Genomic DNA, 19,105 nt, shown 5'->3' on the forward strand with positions numbered 1-19,105 from the left:
GAACATAAATGGTCTAAGTTTCTGTCCTAGGATGGAACTGATGTTTGTTGATTAGTTAATATTGTGTGGACAATTTATTTCCTGTACATCTTGCTACCTAACAAAGCCGTGATCTGCAACAGGAAATGAGACATAGAAAAAATATGATGGAACAGCTGGATTTGAGTGTGTATGTGTGGGAGGGAAAGTCAGGGGAAGCAAAAGTAACCTTAGGTCAGTCCAGTGATTGCAAAATCAAACAAGTCAAATCCAGTAACTTCTGGTGTGTAAATGAACACACTTATGATGGGTCAGTTTGAGAGTATATAGATAGTGTGAGCTCACAGTAGAAGGGTGACGGGTAATCACAGATAATAACAACACATTATGGATTTCTCTAAAAAAATAAAAACTAGAAATCAGGATTCTGAATGTTTTTCCCTAGGGGAAAAAATGTTAAATATTCAGGGATTACCCTGATTGGACACTGCATTATGTATATATCTATTAGAACATCGCCAGATACTCCAAATTATGTGCAGTTTTGTGTATCAGTTAAAAATGAAAAGCATTTAAAAACACAAGAATTGAAAATGTAGTTTTTGGTTCCACTACTTGGAAGTTCTATGATCTTAGACAAATCATTTAAACTGGTAAAATGTCAGTTTTCTTAATGGTAGAAACAAATTCTCATCAGAATGGAGGAGGTGACTTAACATTACTTCGGGTGGTGCCTGGGGGCATGGTTAGTGCTAACCCTGATTTTAATCAGAACTAAGCCCCTAGAGGGTGCCAGGTTCTGTTCTAAGGGCTTTGCATGTTATCCACTGACTACTCACAACACCCCCTCTGGAGCACATATTCTTATTATCCTCATTTTCTACCTGTAACTGAGGCACGGAGAGGGTAGGCAGAGTGACCAGGGCCACAGAGCAGTTGTGAGTGGCAGCGCTGGTATTCCAATGCAGGTTTTCCCATCCCAGAGTCCGTGATCATAGCCAGCATTCCATGTTGCCTCTCTCAGTAGTTTGCAGAGTGAAAATAAAGCAAATGGCATTTGAAGAGTGACGAGAAAGAGCCCTGAAACATGCCCTGCAAGATGGCACAGTGAGCGCCCATCAAGGATCCCCTACCCTCCATAGAAGGTTCTGGAAGATCCCAAACCATAAAAGTGTTCAACAGGAAGCCATTTCCATTACCACCTCCGACAACAAACCCAGGTGCTCCCAGAGGAGGGCTGACTGTCCCCGGTGCTCTAAGGTTGGACAGAGCATCCTTTCCTGCAGCTGACAGGTTTTGGCTGTTGGATCCTGCACCATGAGAAAGTACAGAACTAAAGCAGTCTCAGAAGCACCATCTGCAAGTGTGGGAGCCGGCTTCCTGCTGCATTACAGCCACTCCTCCCTGCAGCCCATCTCCAGCTCAGACCCAGGCGGATCTTCCCAGGAGGTGTTTATCTGGGATTTCAAAGTGGCCCATCCCCATGGGCAAAACAAAGAAAGCCTTTGGCACAATAGTTACTTTGCTGCTTGGGATCCCTGCATCCCATTTGGGAGTGCTTTGTTCGAGACCTAGAGCCTACACTTCAGATCCAGCTCCCCGCTAACAAGCACCCTGGGAAGCATGGGCAATAAGGCTGTGGCACTTGGGTCCCTACCTCCTTTTGACTTCAACCTGAGCCAGCCCTGGCTGTTGTGGGCATCTGGAGAGTAAGTCAGTGGACGGAAGATCTGTCTGTCTGAATGTCTCTCCCTCTCTGTCTCTCTGCCTTTCAGATAAAATGAAAATCAACACAAGTATTTAAAAATTAAAAGAAAACATGGGTGGAAATATTTATATCAGAACTAATAGGATTTCAAGCAAAAAAGAAAAGCATTGTATATCAATAAATAACAACAACAACAAAAAAAGTGTGAACAAAATACTGTTACATTCAAATATGTATATTTTAAAAACTAATAGGAAAATAAGGAATTGGAAATAAAGCTGCTCTGGATTTTAACACACTTAAGTCAGTAAAAATTACCTATAGAATCTATACAATGTAATTACAATGTTGCATTAATGAGTATGTATGGATAATTGCATGCTGAGGGAATATACTTTGTTTTAAGCATTTATGGACCACTTAGAAAACGTTATTCTATGCTAGGCTCCAAAGAGAATTGCAGAAAAAAATAGCAATAAAACAGAAACCACTAGGAGGAACCTCACCCTGCAGCTGCACCCCTCGCCTCCCTGCTCTCTCCCATCTGAGGCACAAGTGGCTGTCTTCCTGGCCAAGGCTAATTAATCCTCCATCTGTGTCCTGGAGTCCAGCCTCCCCACTTCCTCGGAACTCACTCCACCCAATATCCCCTCATTCCTTTATCTCCTCACGCTCTCTCTCTCAGGGTTAACAGGACTGGGCCTCTCCCTCTTAAGTGAAAGTATAGCTTTAAAAATGTGTATGAATGGGCATATGCATGTCTACTTTATTATATATGTAAAAATGAACTTATATTTCTAAACATATGAGCACATAATTTTTACATGTAAAATGTATAAAAATAGTTTTCTTCATCTATATTTAAAATAGAGAGAAAACTCTTAATATACCACGTCTCCAGTTACCACCCTAACCATTCACTTACCCTGTACTGCCAAGTTTTGGAAAAACTGTTTACACTGGCTGTCTCTGGTGTTACATCATTGCTCCCTCAAAGCATAACCTCAGTTGAGTCTGCTTTTACAAGGCTCACTAACAATCTATTTACTCCAAGAGGCGTTTTTGAAAAAAAAGATATTTTTATGTAATCAAAAGGCAGAGTGACAGAGAGTCAGTCTCTCTCTCTCTCTCTCTCTCTCTCTCTCTCTCACATACACACACACACATGCACACACACAAATACACACACAGAGACAAAGACAGAGACAGAGATCTATCTGCTGGTTCTCTTCTCAAATGACTGCAACAACCAGTTATGGGCCAGGCTGAAGCCAGGAGCCTAGAACTCCATCCAGGAGCCTGGAAATCCCACGTGGGTAGCTGGGGCCCAAGGACTTGGGCCATCTTTTGCTGCCTTCCCAGGTGCAGTAGCAGGGAGCTGGATCAGAAGTGTAGCAGCTGGGTCTTGACCTGGCCTTCTGGTCTAGAAAGCCGACTTTACCCACTGAACCAAAAATATTTCCCGCTCCACAAATGGCATTTTTAAGCCCCAATCTGTAGCGCAGTGAATACCACCAGCCCCCCCCTCCTTAAAATCCTCTGCCTTACCAGGGGTCTCTATTCTTCTGTCCGAGCTAGAGCTGTGGCCTCTCCTGCAGGGTGGTGAGGCAATGTGGAGAAGTTTCCTCCTTCCTGGTGCTTTACGACCTTGAACTTTACCCCTCTCCAGCCTGTATCAGGGCTGCTCAGTGTGGCTCACATTCAAGCAACATCCACATCTCCTAGGAGGCTGCTAATAGGGCAAATTCCTGGGCTGGATCGGGATTGCTGTGGACGTGGTAGGGGTCTGGAATCGGTGATTTAACACATTTTCCAGTTGATTCATGGGCATGCTAAAATCTTTGGGAGGCATTTCCCCGTTAAAATATCATACAGACATTTACAAATGTAGGAGATTGTACTGGTTGGTTACTGGAATTAAGGGGAATTCCAGCTTCGGAGAAAGCATTCGAAACTGGTTAGAATAGATGGCCTTTTCCACAGTCAAAGGATGTTAAACTCTCAAGAGGGATCCCCCTAGAGGATAACCCCAAGTCGCTAACCTTTCTCAGCCTCCCTGTGGAGGCTCCAAGGATATTGTTGTGGGCACCTGGAGATTCCTTGCTGTGTTCCCCAAGTTGAGCCACTTTAGCTAAAATAAAATGTATGGGGTCCAGGTCTTCAAAGTTTTGCTTGAATGCATAATTGTCAATGGGTTGGCCCCTGGAATATAATATACACACAAGCACAGGACAAATGCTTCCCCAAGGTATTCACAACCTTTTACAAGGGAATGCTTAGCTCAGGAAAGCTTCCTAATGTAGATGTATTTGTCAACACAATTAATACGTGATATGCTTATAATGGAAAATTCCAGTATCCAGGCAAAGAAAAAGAAATCAATCAGTTACACACTGCCGAGAGATCAGAGCCGCTGTGAAGTTAGTGGGACTAACATGTTTGAGTCGTTGTGTTTTAATCATTTATATCGTAAAGTTCGTGTTTTCCATGAAAAATTCAAAGGACGAAGAAGGATATCAATTGGAAAGTTCAAGTCACTGTCACCCACACACTCCTGACCAGTTCCATTCTTTGCAGGTATTAATATTAGTCACAGTTGCTCGTATTACGGTATCTGCTGTTTGTGCACATGTGTGTTTAACAGCTACGCAGTGTGATGTAAACGTCCGTACGAAAATGTATCATTTAGAAAGATGTACGGAATTGATCATGAGATGTAAATATTTCGAGTGTGCATTTATTCACTGAGGATTTTTGTCTATCAGTTCTTGTAGAAGGGCTTTATTTTTTTGAATGCTGACATGGAAGTGTTGTAGGCAGGATAGAATTGATGTAGGATAGAATTGATCAGGTTTGTGAGCTGGGAGTCCGCGTCTTCATCACTGTGTGACCTCATGCCCCTACCTGGCTACACCTGTGCGCCCACCTGCCAATCAGGGTAATTAACCACTCCCCTTTGGAAGTGGATTAAAGGCCTGGAACACAGTGGGCCCGGCTCCTTTTTCTTTTGCCCTGGACCCCCTTACTGCCCCGCACCTTCAGGCCACCCACCCCATGCTTCCTGGCCTGCACGTCCCTCCACGTGGCTGGCTCCTGGTGCTCAGTATGAACCCAGATTTCCCTTTCTTTCTTAGACAGGGCTCTCACCCTCCTATGCATTCCTCTCACTACATAAAAACCTTAAAACTTGTCATGCTGCCTCGTTTATTTGTGCCAGTATTCAGAATTCTTCTCTGAATATTAGGCAAGAACCCGCAGGCTTATTAATAGTCTGAATTTATAATAAGCACCCAGTAACATAAATGGCACCCCATACTCCGGTATTAGAAGGGCGTATCATCATTTCGTTAACCAGACCCATCGTAGTGAGCATGTAGAGTTTTTTTCTCAGTTTTGCTATACGTTTGTATGTGCAAGTCTGTATATGTGGTTTTTGTTTTGAAAAATAGATGCGTGCAGCCAGAGGTGAGAGCTGCCTTCTGGGTTCCCAGCAACTGGTTGGCGCTTTTCAACCCTGCCTGTAGACTTCTCACTCTGAGCTTTGCCTTGTAAGCCTTTCGGTTAGCTTATTGTTTTCTCCATCTACCATCCACCCCCTCTTTAGCCTCAGGGTTAAATGGTTACCTCTGCTTGGTTTGGACAAATGCCGTGAGCAGAGGCTGTTTGCACTGGGGCTGCTCCCAGTCAGGTAAAATAAAGACATCCCTGTGAGTGGGGTCTTCCAGGCAGCCACCAGATGGGGCAGAGGACGACAGTTGGGGACCGGACTTTGAGGGGGCTTCCAGCCCAGCCCACTCCCTGCAGTATCCGGCAAGCTACTGTTTTCACTGCGACCGTGTGTGCCCTGTTGCTCTCAAGGTTACCATGGGGATATAGAGAATGGGGGGAGTTCAGAATAAGCCCTTTAATAGGGCGCAAAGCTTGCTGTTCTTAACCAAGTGTTTTTCCTGAACAGTAACCTCCCAGCTTGCTAGGAGCCTTTGGTTAATTTCCAGAGTCCTGAAACTGTTGATGCTGACAGTTTTCTGGAGGCATTTTCAGAAGTCCTCACTCTGCTATTTTTTTAAAAACTTATTTATTTATTGGAAAGTCAGAGTTACAGAGAGAGAGGGAGAGCCAGAGAGAGAGGAAGATCTTCCATACACTGCTTCGCGCTCCAAATGGCTGCAGCCCTGGCCGAAGCCAAGAGCCAGGAACTCCATCTAGGTCTCCCACGTGGGTGCAGGGGTCCAAACACTTGGACCATCCTCTGCTGCTTTTCCCAAGCCATTAGCAAGGAGCTGGATTGGAAATGGAGCAGTCGGGACTCTAACTGACCCCCATATGGGATGTTGGTGTCGCTACGCCACAATGCCAGCCCCCTTACTCCATTATTTTTGTTTACCTATTCAAATTAGTCTCCAAGTATAGTCTATGTGTTGCATTTGGATGGTTTATCTTTTAATTCTCTGTCAACGTATAAGTATTTTCTCTTCTTTTTTCCTTGAAATTTATTTTTCTGATTACATCTCCATGGTGTGGTTTACCATGTTCCTTCGTCCCCTACATTTCCTTTAAATAGGCATTTTGATCTAAAGGCTTGATCATGTTCAAGTCTATTAGTTTGGCCAATACATTGGAATTGATCTTCTGTACTTCCTAATGTTGTATATTGGAAGGCCCATAATATGTGACTTTATCTTATTTTGTAATGCTATAGGCACTGAAGATAAATGTGAAACTCACAAAAGCTAAAAAAAAGTTCACATTTACTGACAAAATCATAGACATTTCCAACAGTATTTTACCAAATTTAAGTAAAATAAATAAGGAATAAAATTATACTTTCAAAGCCAATCTTTCCCCTTGGGGAAACAAAAAAAGTGCTTCTGACCTGTTGCTCCCTATATACAAGCACATATCCAGTAAATTGTTATAAGCTTTTCCAGAGAAAAAATCCCAACACAGGATTCCAGGATGTATATTAGCTTTTTACATCAGTGTTGTAAAACACCCCAAAACTGGTTGGAGGAATTGCTACCGGACCCCAAATCCAGGTGTGCTTGTCTGATAAGAAGAAAGCCAATCAGTGACACCAGGGTGGTAGAAGGAAGTAGTTTTTTTTGTAGTGCACGGGAACAAGGAGGCAGGCAGCTATCACTCAATTCTTGAACTCCTCAAGGAATTACGAGTGGTGGATCTCACAGACTCAAGAGGGGGTTGAGCCGTGTGTGCGTGTCTCTGATTTTTTTTTTTTTTTTTGGACAGGCAGAGTTAGACAGCCAGAGAGAGAGACAGAGAGAAAGGTCTTCCTTCTGCTAGTTCACTCCCCAAATGGTTGCAACAGCTGGAGCTGAGCTGATCTGAAGCCAGGAGCCAGGTGCTTCTTCCTGGTCTCCCATGCAGGTGCAGGGCCCAAGCACTTGGGCCATCCTCCACTGCCCTCCTGGGCCACAGCAGAGAGCTGGACTGGAAGAGGAGCAACTGGGACTAGAACCCAGCGCCCATATGGGATGCTGGTGCCACAGGTGGAGGATTAGCCAAGTGAGCTATGGCGCCGGCCCCTCTGATTGTTCCTTACTTCCTGTGGCCTTCCTGGGGTTGGGTCAGAAGTAAGAGGTGGGCTACAGCCCTTCTGGGGTCTATGCATAGCTTGGATATTCCTTTCTTTGATCAGAACTTGAAGTTCCTGCAAAGTATCTCAAAACAGAGTCTAGTGGTAGGATGTGAGCCACAGAGATGACAGCTGAATTCTGAGTCTTGCAATCCAGAGTCCTGCACAGCCAGCCCAACCCTTGTTCTATTCACTTAATTTAGTGAGTTAATATGTAATAAGGAGTTGGCTTGTAATCACCACAGAGAATACATAAGAACCTCAAGCTAAGGAGAGAGAGACTGGGGCCTGAAAAAGTCCCCACATCGAAGGCATTAGAGATGGAGGCTCGGTTTTATCAGACCAGCAACTGCTAGTGTTGGGCTCTAAAGTATTTCTGGTTTGTATTTGAGAAGACCACTGAACATGTTTCCATAACCCTGAGCACAGGCAAATCTATGCAGTGTGTTCAGTATCATCTTGCTAAGTTATCAGTACAAGCTAGCACAGATTCCAAAGAAATCAAACCATTGGGAGCACAGTTAATAAGGGGGAAACGTGTGTGGGTAACTGGAGGGCTGCTTGCTTGCTTTGCAAGAGGAGCTGGGATCTTCAACTTCATTTCCCTGTGGTATTTGGAATGGCAGATGGTGTGATAGCTGAGCAAAGAAGTCACTAGCACAATAAGGTCTTTTTCATCCGTAGTCTTTGCCTTATTGTATTCAAAGTATGCCCCTGCCTCCTGTGCTTCCTGCGTTTCTCAAAAAAGCAATGCTTGATTCTTTCCAAAATGGCCAGAGAAGGAATGAGGCAGGAAATGTCTCTTCAGCACTGCCCCACTCACTCTTGACATGGACTTGCGGCGCCGGCACACCGGGTTCTAGTCCCGGTCGGGGCACCGATCCTGTCCCGATTGCCCCTCTTCCAGGCCAGCTCTCTGCGTGGCCAGGGAGTGCAGTGGAGGATGGCCCAAGTCCTTGGGCCCTGCACCCCATGGGAGACCAGGAGAAGCACCTGGCTCCTGCCATCGGATCAGCGTGATGCGCAGGTCGCAGCACGCCTACCGCGGCGGCCATTGGAGGGTGAACCAACGGCAAAGGAAGACCTTTCTCTCTGTCTCTTTCTCTCACTATCCACTCTGCCTGTCAAAAAAAAAAAAAAAAAAAGGCTACAGCCAGAATCAGAGTTCTTGAGATGTCAACCCATAAAATTCACCCATAGCTTGTGCATCTATTTGTTAATACAACGTCCACAAACAACCATCCCAAACCATGCATCTTAGCCATTGCATTGGATTGGAGCCACTTCTGCAGTGGACCATGGCAGTGAGCAAGTGGTACAATTGATTAGCATTGGTTGCATTGCCTGAAGTGTTAAATGGATGAAGTTTAAACGGGGAAACTACCCAGTAAGAAAGTTTTATGTTTAGATGAAGTCGATCCATACACATAAATCTCTTTCTGTGTAGAACTAAAATTATGTTAAAGGGGGCTGGCGCTGTGGCGCAGTGGGTTAACGCCCTGGCCTGAAGCGCCGGCATTCCATATGGGCGCTGGTTTGAGACCCGGCTGCTCCACTTCCAATCCAGCTCTCTGCTATGGCCTGGAAAAGCAGTGGAAGATGGCCCAAGTCCTTGGGCCCCTGAACCCACATGGGAGACCCGGAAGAAGCTCCTGGCTCCTGGCTTCGGATCAGTGCAGTTCCAGCTGTTGCGGCCATTTGGGGAGTGAACCAGTGGATGGAAGACCTCTCTCTCTCTCTCTCTTCCTCTCTCTCTGTCTCTCTCTCTCTGCCTCTCCTCTCAATGTGTAACTTTGACTTGCAAAAAAAAAAAAAAAAGAACTAGAATTATGGGCAGTTTTTAACTTTGAGCCATACGTGTGCCTCCATGTTGCTGTGACTCTCTGTAGAAAAATTTGTATGCACTGCATATAGTTTCACTGATGCTAAAAGAGTTCAGTAATTGATATGTTTTGTTCCCTGTCAAACAGACTTCCCTAGGGTGAGCAGTTAGCGTGGGGTGGTTAAGGTGCCGGTAAAAACGTCTGACTCCCACATCAGAGTTTCTGGGTTCAGTTCCTAACTCCAGTTCCCAATTCTAGCTTCCTGCAAATGCTGACTCTGGGAGGCAGCACATGATGGGCCGAGGACTTGGGAGCCTGCTGGGAGACCCAGTGGAGTTTCAGGATTCTGCCTGGGCCTGGCCTACCTCTGGCTGTTGTTGGCATTTGTGGAGTGAAGTAGCAGATGGAACAACTCTCTCTTTCTTTCTCTGCTTCCATCATTCTGCCTTTCAAGGAGATGAAAATAAACAAACATTTAAATAAACAAATAATTTTGAAAAGCTCCCTCTGCCCTGATTATCATTAGGTAAGTGACCTTGAAGATAATTTTAGTTCTACACAGAAAGAGATTTATGTGTACGGATCGACTTCACCTAAACCTAAAACTTTCTTACTGGGTAGTTTTTCCTTTTTGAACTTCGTTGTGCCACAATGCTGGCCCCTGACATGACATTTTAAAATTGTAGTAAAATATACCTAACATAAAATTCACTAATTTAACCATTTTAAGTGTGAAGTTCACTGGTATTAAGTGCATTCAAACTGTTGTGCAGCCATCACCACCATCCATCCCCAGAAATTTTTCTATCTTGCAAGATAGAAATTCTTTACCCAATAAAAAATAACTGCCCAATTCCCTCTCCTTCCAGCTCTCGGCAACTGCCATTCTACTTTTCTATGGACTTGACTGTTCAAGATATCTCATGAAAGTGGAATCATCAATTCCTTGTCCTTTGTCACTGGCTTTTTTTTTTATTATTTTTTTTTATTTTTTATTTATTTCATAAATGTGAATTTACAAAGTGCAACTTTTGTATTGTTGTGGCTTCCCCCCCACAACCTCCCTCCCTCCCGTGGCCCTCCCCTCTCCCTCTCCCATCCCACCCTTTATCGAGTTTCATTTTCAATTACCTTCATATACTGAAGATCAACTTAGTATGTACTAAGCAAGGATTTCAACAGGCTGCACTCACACAACCGCACAAGGTATAGGGTATTGTTCGACTAGCAGTGTTTTTAAGTTTCATAGTAAAACACATCAAGGACAGAGATCCTACGTGGGGAGCATGTGCCCAGTGACTCCCGTTGTTGATTTAACAATTGGCACTCTTATTTGTGACGTCAGCAATCACCCGGGACTCTTGCTATGAGCTGTCTAGGCTATGGAAGTCCCTTGAGTTCACCGACTCTGAACTTGTTTAGTCAAGGCCATGTCACAGTGGAGGTTCCTTCCTCCCTTCAGAGAAAGGCGCCTCTCTCCTTGATGGCCTGTTCCTTCTGCTGGGGTCTTGTTCACCAGGGTCTTTCATTTAGATTGTTTTTTGTCACTGGCTTATTTCATGTAGCATAATGTCTTCATAATTCATCCTTGTTGTAGCAGATGTCAGAATGTGTTCTTTGGAAGGCTGAGTAGTATTTCATTGTAGACAAATACCATGTGCTGTTGACCTGTGTATCCCAGGAGGAACATTTGGGTTACTTCCACTTCCTGGTTATTGTGAATAATGCTGCTGCGGTCATTGGTGTGCCAATGTTCATGTCCCTGCTTTCAATTCTTTTTGTTCTACACTCACAGGTGGAATTGCTGGGTCACATGTTGATTCTATGGTTAATAGTTTGTGGAACTGCTATACTATTTTCCATAATGGTTGTACCATCTTCCATTCCCATCAGCAGTCCATAAGTGTTCCAGTTTCTCCATGTATTTGCCAATACTTTATATTTTTTGTAATGAGTATCCTTATTGGTGTGAAGTGGTGTCTCACTGTAGTTTTTGTTTTTTGTCTAATAATTGATGATATGTTTATTGGAGAAATATCTATTAAGTCCATTGTCCATTTTATAAATAATTTTTTTGATTTTTATTTGAGATGCATAGAAGCAGAGAGTGAGAGAGAGACAGGCAGAAACAAAAAGCCGATCTACTCCCCAAGTGCTCACAGTAGGTAGAACTGAGTCAGTCCTAACCTGGGAGGCAGGAACTCAAGCTATGTCTCTCCCTTGTGAGGCAGGAGCTCAGCTACTTAAGACATTGCCTGCTGCTTACCAGAGCCTGCATTGGCAGGAAACCGGAATTGGGAGCTTGAGTTGGAATCGACTGGGTAAAGGCATCTTAATTGGTCTTTAAACATAGGTAAAACACAGGCTTCCTGCCCCGTGCCCTTTAGTTTGATTAGGTTGGTTGTTGTTGCTGAGTTGTAGACGTCCTTTATGTAGTCTAGGTATCAGCCCTTATCCAATCTCTTCTTTTCTGTGTTGCCTTTTCACTCTACTGATAGTATACTTTGATGCAGCCCAGTTCATTTTTGATGCGGTCCAATTGTTAAATTTGTTTCCTGTGCCTTTGGTGTCATATCCAAGAAATGATGAGTGCAGTACATTGTCCCTCTACCCCCTTTATAACTTTCTTTCTAAACTCATCTGTGCATATTGGCATATCTTTCCACTTTAGCTCCTATAGCTTCTTACTACTTTCCTTTTACTTTTTAAATTTTCATTTTATTTGAAAGTCAAAGAGACAGAGAGATCATCCATTCACTGGTTCACTCCCCAGATGCCTACAACAGCCAGGGCTGGGCCAGGCTGAACCCAGGAGCTAGAACTTCAGTCTTGGTCTCAGTCTTGGGTGGCTGGGATCCAAGTACTTGAGCTGTCATTTGTTGCCTCCCCGGGTGCACATTAACAGGAAGTTGGATCAGAAGCAGAGGAGCCAGGACTTGAATGAGGTATTCAGATATGGGATACAGGTAGCCCAAGAATCCAATTAGCTGCTGTGCCAAATGCCCACTGCTTCTTACACTTGTATCATTTGCAGAGTATTTCTTAATATGGATGTTTTTATTTATCGTATTGATGGACATTTAGGTAGAGTTCATTGTTTCCTTTTACATGTGTCTATATTAAGCATCAACAAAAAATCCAGAAAGGTCATGCACTGGAGTTTTGGAAGTGATGACCTCAGGGCAGTAGGATTAGATATACTTTGTCTTTTCTTTCATCTACATTGTCCAATTTTCAATAATAGGTATGTTATTCAATAAAGGCACAAACTTATCAATAAATAGACATGACATCTTTTGTTTCACCAGTTTCACTCTGGAGAGTTTATTAAAAAAAAATTGTTCTCTGTAAGAAAAACTCAGCATCTCATCAGAGTAATTCATGTCATTGCTAACGTTCTAGGATCATTTAGAAATAAAGTTAGTATTCAAATAGTAGACTGGTTGGATACAATTGCTTATATTATTACAATTTTTACATTATTATGTGGACAGAAAATTAAATTATCAGAACATGTAAAGTTTGAAAAAACACTAGTGAGGACCAGAATTTCTACTAGGGGATTAATGTAGGCCCAGGATTTTTAGACTTTTGTATCAAGGCCAAGATAGTTTAGACTTTGTGATCCGTGTGGTCTGTGTTACTACAACTCTGCCTTTGTAGAGGACGAGCAGCCTTAAATGACTGGGTGTGGCCTGGTTTGGCCTTTAGGCCAAGGATCACTGATCCCATCAGAACACCTGGATGAGGCCTATGGAACAGGAAACTGGAGGCGGGAGGCCAGATCATTCTCTCTACACTTTCCTTGATGTTATTTTAAATCATATTTACATGAAATTGTGTGAATGGTGTAATCTGCCTTATATAAACTTGTCTCTTTGCAAAGGTTTCTTGACCATAAGATGGAAATGAATCCTTCGTTGAAGATACCCCTAGCTTTGATCATGTGCTCATTGCCATGAGTGTCAGGGGTATGGCACTAGCTGTCCTATGTTCTTTCCTAGGAGAAGAAAATGTGATTGCTGTGCCTCTGGGAAGTCGGAGTGTGAGAATTACAGTGAAAGGACCTGCTCATCTCTGTAAGTGGAATTTGGTTTTAACAGTTTTTATTTCAGATCATGCAGTGTGCTGAGTACTTTACCTATGGGAGGGTCTTCAAAAAGCTCAAGAAAAATGCATATTATGAAAAGAAAACTACAAAAGTTTGTGGAAAGAATAAAAAGACCTAAGCAGATAGAAAAACATCCCATGTTCATGGATCAGAAGACTTAACATGGTTAATTACAGTTTAAAAAAAAATAAACAAAGCATTGAATGAATTTAGCCTGTGACTATGAAATAGTCTATCACTGGGGAAACTGCACAGTAATTTTTTTAATTCTTCCATGAGAGAATAAGTCAAATTTTATGTGAAATAAGATATTTTTATGTGGAGCAAACTAGGATTCAGGAATCTTTTGGAGATGACAGCAAATTGGAGGGGAAAAAAACCTCAAGAGAATTTAAACTGCAGAAGCTCATTGGTGGCAGTGGCTGAGCAGAGAGGCTAGCCATAGTGGTCAGCACATCACCATGTCCAGTCTGCAGGGCACTGAAAGTAGACCCAGGTTTCCCAGAACACCAAGCATTTGAAATGAAGGAGGATGGCAGCCGTATCATTCTTTGGCAAAGTGGTGTGGCATCTACTCCGTGTTAGTTTTTCCGATTCCTGGAAACTAAAGGAACTGGAATCGCCTGTTTCTTTCTTGGCCTCCCAGTGGCAACGGGCAGGACTTTCTTAGTTGTAGTCAGAAGAAAATAGGTGTTTGCCTGATGAGCCCCTTGCCTTGGAGACACCTGCAGGCTCATCTAACTCTGTCCACAGAAAGTTCAAGGCTCTGTCTACAGCTATTTACAGCCACACAAATCAGAGCCCACTGAACCAAAGTGCTGTCTGTTTGCCCTTTTCTCCCTACCTGGGCCACTATCTTAGATTTTTAAAGTCATAAGAATTTCTCAAGGCCAGAAGCATCTCAGTAGTCTCACATTTTTATTAGCTTGTAAGTGGATACATGATTGGATAACTTAAATCTAGAGCCAGTAGTCTAGCCAAAAATGTCCTTTGAAAAAAGTTTATGGCAAAAAATGTTTAAGGTCATTATCAAATTAAAATCTTAAACAAAAAATTCTATAGAGTATTATGATCTAAGTTAGCAGAACGAGAAAATATCTTTGTGACTCTGAAAATGAATGATTATGCAAAGTTCTTTTTACCCTTAAGTATATATGTGAATTAAGACTAAAAGAGTGACTGATTTTTTTAAACAAAATTACTAAAATGCTTACAACCATAAAATAGCCATTTTGTCTGAGGTTTTCTTTGTGATGAAGCGTCAGAATACTTATTAAACTTCTTTTATAAAGGTTTGAAAGCCCATAGCTGTTGATGAGATTTACACTTGACATTTGGAAATAGGTAAAAAAAAATCCAAATTTTATGAATCATTTGAGTAGTCACACTGTAAGATATTTAGGATTCAGAAATATGAAGTACTGAATATCCATAGTAGCATTATTGGTAATAACTATCAAGTGGAAACAACCCAAATATCCACCAAAGGTTGAGTGAATAAACAGAATGATTATATGTGGAATATTATTTGGCTTCAACAGGAATGGAATACTGATATGTGCTGCCATATGAGTGATTCTTAAAAACACGCCAGGTGAAAGAAGCCAGTCACAAAAGCCCACAGCACACAGGGCTCCTTTTGTGGGAAATGACCTTAATAAGCAGATCTACAGAGATGGAAGGGAGATTGGTAGTTACATGGCTCCTGGGTATGGGCTTCTTTCAGGGGTGACAAAAATAATCTAACCTTAGACCCAGTAGTGCGTCCCTTCAAAAATCATTGTGATGGCCTTGCTCTGTGAATATACTGCAGTCATTAAAATATATGTTTTGAGTAGGTGAATTGTGTAGCCCGTGAAATGCATATCAAAATGCTCGTTAAGTTGAAGAAGCAGGCTACATGAACAGTAAATAGAATTAAGTGAAGGGGAATAATTATTCCTTGACACGTATGTATGTCCTGGAATCGTAAACATAACTTGATATGCGAGACTCCTCTTTTTCCAAGAACAAGGCTCAAAAATGTTCCCATTTCTCCCAAAGTGGCAGCTCTGTTGCTTAGACCATTTCCCCTCCCAAAGAATCTCACAGTTGGCCCTGGAAGTGTTTCAGAGTTGTCCTTCTGCACTGGCTTCATCTACAAAGGATTTCGTTTACATTTCTGAATATCTAAATATAGAAGCAGCTTTGGTGTCTTGATTTATACAACCGTTTGCTTAATATTTATTTGGAGAAAAGATACACTTCTGAAATAAAACTTACTTTATCATTATAAATCATCCTTTTAAGGTTTATAGTAACTACAACTCCCCAGGAGGCTGCATGACTAAGCGCTGAGAACACCCACTCATGTTAATGTCAGTCTCTTTGTTTGTGGAATAGAATTTAGTTATGGCATGTGTGTCTTGTGTACTGCCTAGAAGGGTTTAGATCCAAGCCTGGCCACAACATGACGGGGTGCACACACACACACCCCCATTTTCCAGTACTGCATCCTTTCAGAACCGGAAACCGTAAGAGGATCCCTGCACAAAATATTTTATAGTAGCAACATTTCAGCATGACATGTGTTTGACTAGCAATCAACATTTTCTCCATCACTGTAACAAAATACCTGCCGCAGGCTAACTTTATACAGGAAAGAGGAGGATTTAGCTCATACTTCTGGAAGTTCAGAATCCAAGAGCACATGGGTCCATTGGTTAGGCCCTTCCACGAGGGCCCAACAGCAGATGGCATCAAGTGATGGCAGGATTGTGCCATCACGTCTTGGACCAGGAAGCTGGAGGCAAGGGGGATGTGAGGAGACCTGAGCTCACTCCTTTCATAACAACCTTTTTTCGGTATCTACCAAGGGGTTGCACAGAACCTACCTCATGCCTCTAGTGACCTAAGGGCTCCCTACTAGGTCCCACCCCTCAAAGGCTCTACCACCTCCAATACCACCACCCAGGTCCCAGTCCTCTAATCTCATGGGCCTCCTAGGGATGCCCAAACCACAGCAAAATGGATCCCTGCAGAAGATTTGATTGTAGCAAACTCCAGCATTAAATGTATTTGATGAGCAATAAACTTGAGAAACCAAGATGCCGTAAACTAAACGCCTTCATTATCAGTTGGAAGAATACTTGTTTCTTCAAAGTCCTCTCTGATGGCCACATACAGAGGTGTGCAAGCATGAATGATGCACATAGTGACCGATTGAAGGAAATTGATGCCAAATTAAACAAACATATAAAAAAACAGCTCTACTGTAAGCATTAAATTTGATGTAGTTATAAGGACACTATCAGTGCTGACTACTCATTGCCTGTTTACTTACCAGTATCTTCATGACATTTAAGGTTGAAGGAATCTTCCCTGAGATGATTACCCCAGCCCTGCCTCGTTTGAAAGAATCTTAAGCTGATACTTCTCAATGCCAGTCCTTCAACTAAAGGCAATGAGAAACATCCATCCTCTATCTAGCCATCATTTATTTTTAAAATAAATAGCATAGATTAAAATATGTAAAGGCAGGGCCAGCACTGTGGCATAGAGGGTAAAGTAGCCATTTGTAGTGCTGGCATCCCATATGGGCACTGGTTTGAGTCCCTGTTGCTCCACTTCCAATCCAGCTGTCTCTGCTGTGGCCTGGGAAAGCAGTAGAAGATGGCCCCAGTCCTTGGGCCCCTGCACCAGCATGGGAGACCCAGAAGAAGCTCCTGGCTCCTGGCTTTGGATCGGCGCAGCTCCAGCCGTTGCAACTATCTGAGGAGTGAACCAGCAGACAGGAGACCTTTCTCTCTCTCTCTTCCTCTGCCTCTCTGTAACTCTGCCTTTCAAATAATTAAATAAAAGCTTTAAAAAATATATGTAAAGGCATCTTTCCAGAGATGAGTGTGAAATTTGAAGATACAAGGAAATCTTGAGTTCTGATCCTGTTTTTTCATAGTTATAAAAGAATTATTATTTTTATTTATTTCGTTGAAAGGCAGAGTGTCAGAGAGAGGAAGAGACAGAGACAGAGAGATCTTCCATCTCCTGGTTCACTAACCATGTGGCCTTAACCACTGGAGCTGGGCCAGGCAGAAGCCAGGAGCATGGAGCTCCATCTGGGTCTCCCATATGGGTGGCAAGGACCCTAGCACTTGGGCTGTCTTCCGATACCTTCCCAGGTGCATTAGCAGGGAGTTTGAACCAACACTCTTATATGGGATGCCAGCATTGTAGGCAGCAGTCTAACTGACTGCACCATAATGCTAGCCCCTTCTTCGCCTATTTTGAGGGTCCCCATTATATGTTTCCCAACACTTCATCCTCTCCACCCAGTCTTAAGCCTGGCGTGGAGGAAGAAATTGGGAAGTGGACAGCAAAAAAGACTCATTCTCCCTTCCCTTAGTAGTGATGGGGTCTCCCAAGTACTAGCCACTTTGCAGCAGAAACCAAAGAGGTTCTCAAGCTGTGAGAACCAAAGGTCTTTCCTGTGCAGCTGTCACTGGTGGTGAACCCTGGGGGCTGCGGTCAGTGCAGGGTAATGGTGGAAATCCACAGAAACGTCATACACGTATCTCCAAGTCAACACATCAGTTGAATTGTTTATTGAAAGCCCACAAATACCTTTTCTGTCATTTATTTTAAGAGATACTTAAAATACGTAAGATACTGAAAATAAAAATAAGAGATACTTAGCACTTCTGCACTAAGTAGAAGCAAGTTGGCCCCCAATAAGAAAGGACAATTTGTGAAGAACTACATTGGGCTTCACCTCTCTTTGGCAAATGACTTTGTCAATCTCCGTGAGCAGACTTGTTGGTATCTATCACTCCACCTGCACCAGGTGGCTTCACCTGTGTTTAGTCACTCACTTTTGACTTTGCTTATTTATATGCACATCAGAGGTCAAAGCACCTGCTCCCTCCTCCTAGACCTGCAAACAGTGCTTGAGCCCTAGACAACTGGAGGCCTTTTGAAATGACTAAAATAAAGATAGTATATGAGAAACATACAGTTCAGTGCAGAAGAATCGTTTGGGTAATTCATACATACCTGAAAGTTGAGTTTGCTAGTTGCATTTTTGTCTCCACATCACTGAAAATCTTAAACACACTTGAAATAACGGAATAAACTCAACATTGAATGTAAAACACAACACCAATGTACGGAGTGTTTTCCTTGTTCCTCCTTCATCCCAAATGACCTTCCCAGATCAAACCCTGTGTCCTAGTCCATCATCTAGGGGGTTAGCACAGTGATGAAACCATTACTATCCCCCCCCCCCCAACACAGCCACGGAATCCATTGCACTCTACTTGAACATAAACAAGTTGCTTTAGATCAACTCTCCATTGAGAGACTTGGTGTTGTGTATACCTGCTGTGAGGATGGATTATGTCCAGCTTCCTGGTGTTTTTTTTAATATTTTATTTATTTATTTGAAAATCAGAATTACACAAAGAGAGAAGGAGAGAGAGAGAGAGAGAGAGAGAGAGAGAGGTCTTCCATCCACTGGTTCACTCCCCAACTGGACGCAACAGCTGGAGCTGCACAGATCTGAAGCCAGGAGCCAGGAGTTTCTTCCAGGTCTTCCATGTGGGTGCAGGGGCCCAAGGACTTGGACCATCTTCTATCACTTTCCCAGGTCATAGCAGAGAGCTGGATCAGAAGTGCAGCAGCCAGGACTCAAACTTGTGCCCATATGGGATGCCAGCACTACAGGTGGCAGCTTTACCTGCTACACCACAGCGCCGGCCCTAGCCTGGTGTGTTTTGATATTATCTTGATGCGCCCTGCTTTTTCTCCTCTACTTCTGAGCATCAGTCCATCCAGGGCAGGACCCACTTCTCTCCAGTTCCCCATCTCATTTTTTTTTTTTTTTACTGACAACTCACTTTACAACACTCAGTTTTATA

At 43.0% G+C, this 19,105-nt stretch overlaps 1 protein-coding gene across 2 annotated transcripts in view; it reads left to right on the plus strand.

The window, feature by feature from the left end:
* The window catches only part of ADAMTSL3 (ADAMTS like 3), a 390,931-nt gene that overhangs the window by 186,491 nt on the left and 185,335 nt on the right, over nucleotides 1-19,105 (plus strand). For both annotated transcript variants that reach the window (XM_062206333.1, XM_062206332.1), the window contains exon 8: nucleotides 13,108-13,182. In XM_062206333.1, coding sequence (XP_062062317.1) covers nucleotides 13,108-13,182 — 75 coding nt within the window. The remainder of the gene's footprint in view (nucleotides 1-13,107; nucleotides 13,183-19,105) is intronic.

The sequence above is a fragment of the Lepus europaeus genome, chromosome 11 (genome assembly GCF_033115175.1).
Source record: "Lepus europaeus isolate LE1 chromosome 11, mLepTim1.pri, whole genome shotgun sequence".
Lineage (NCBI taxonomy): Eukaryota > Metazoa > Chordata > Mammalia > Lagomorpha > Leporidae > Lepus > Lepus europaeus.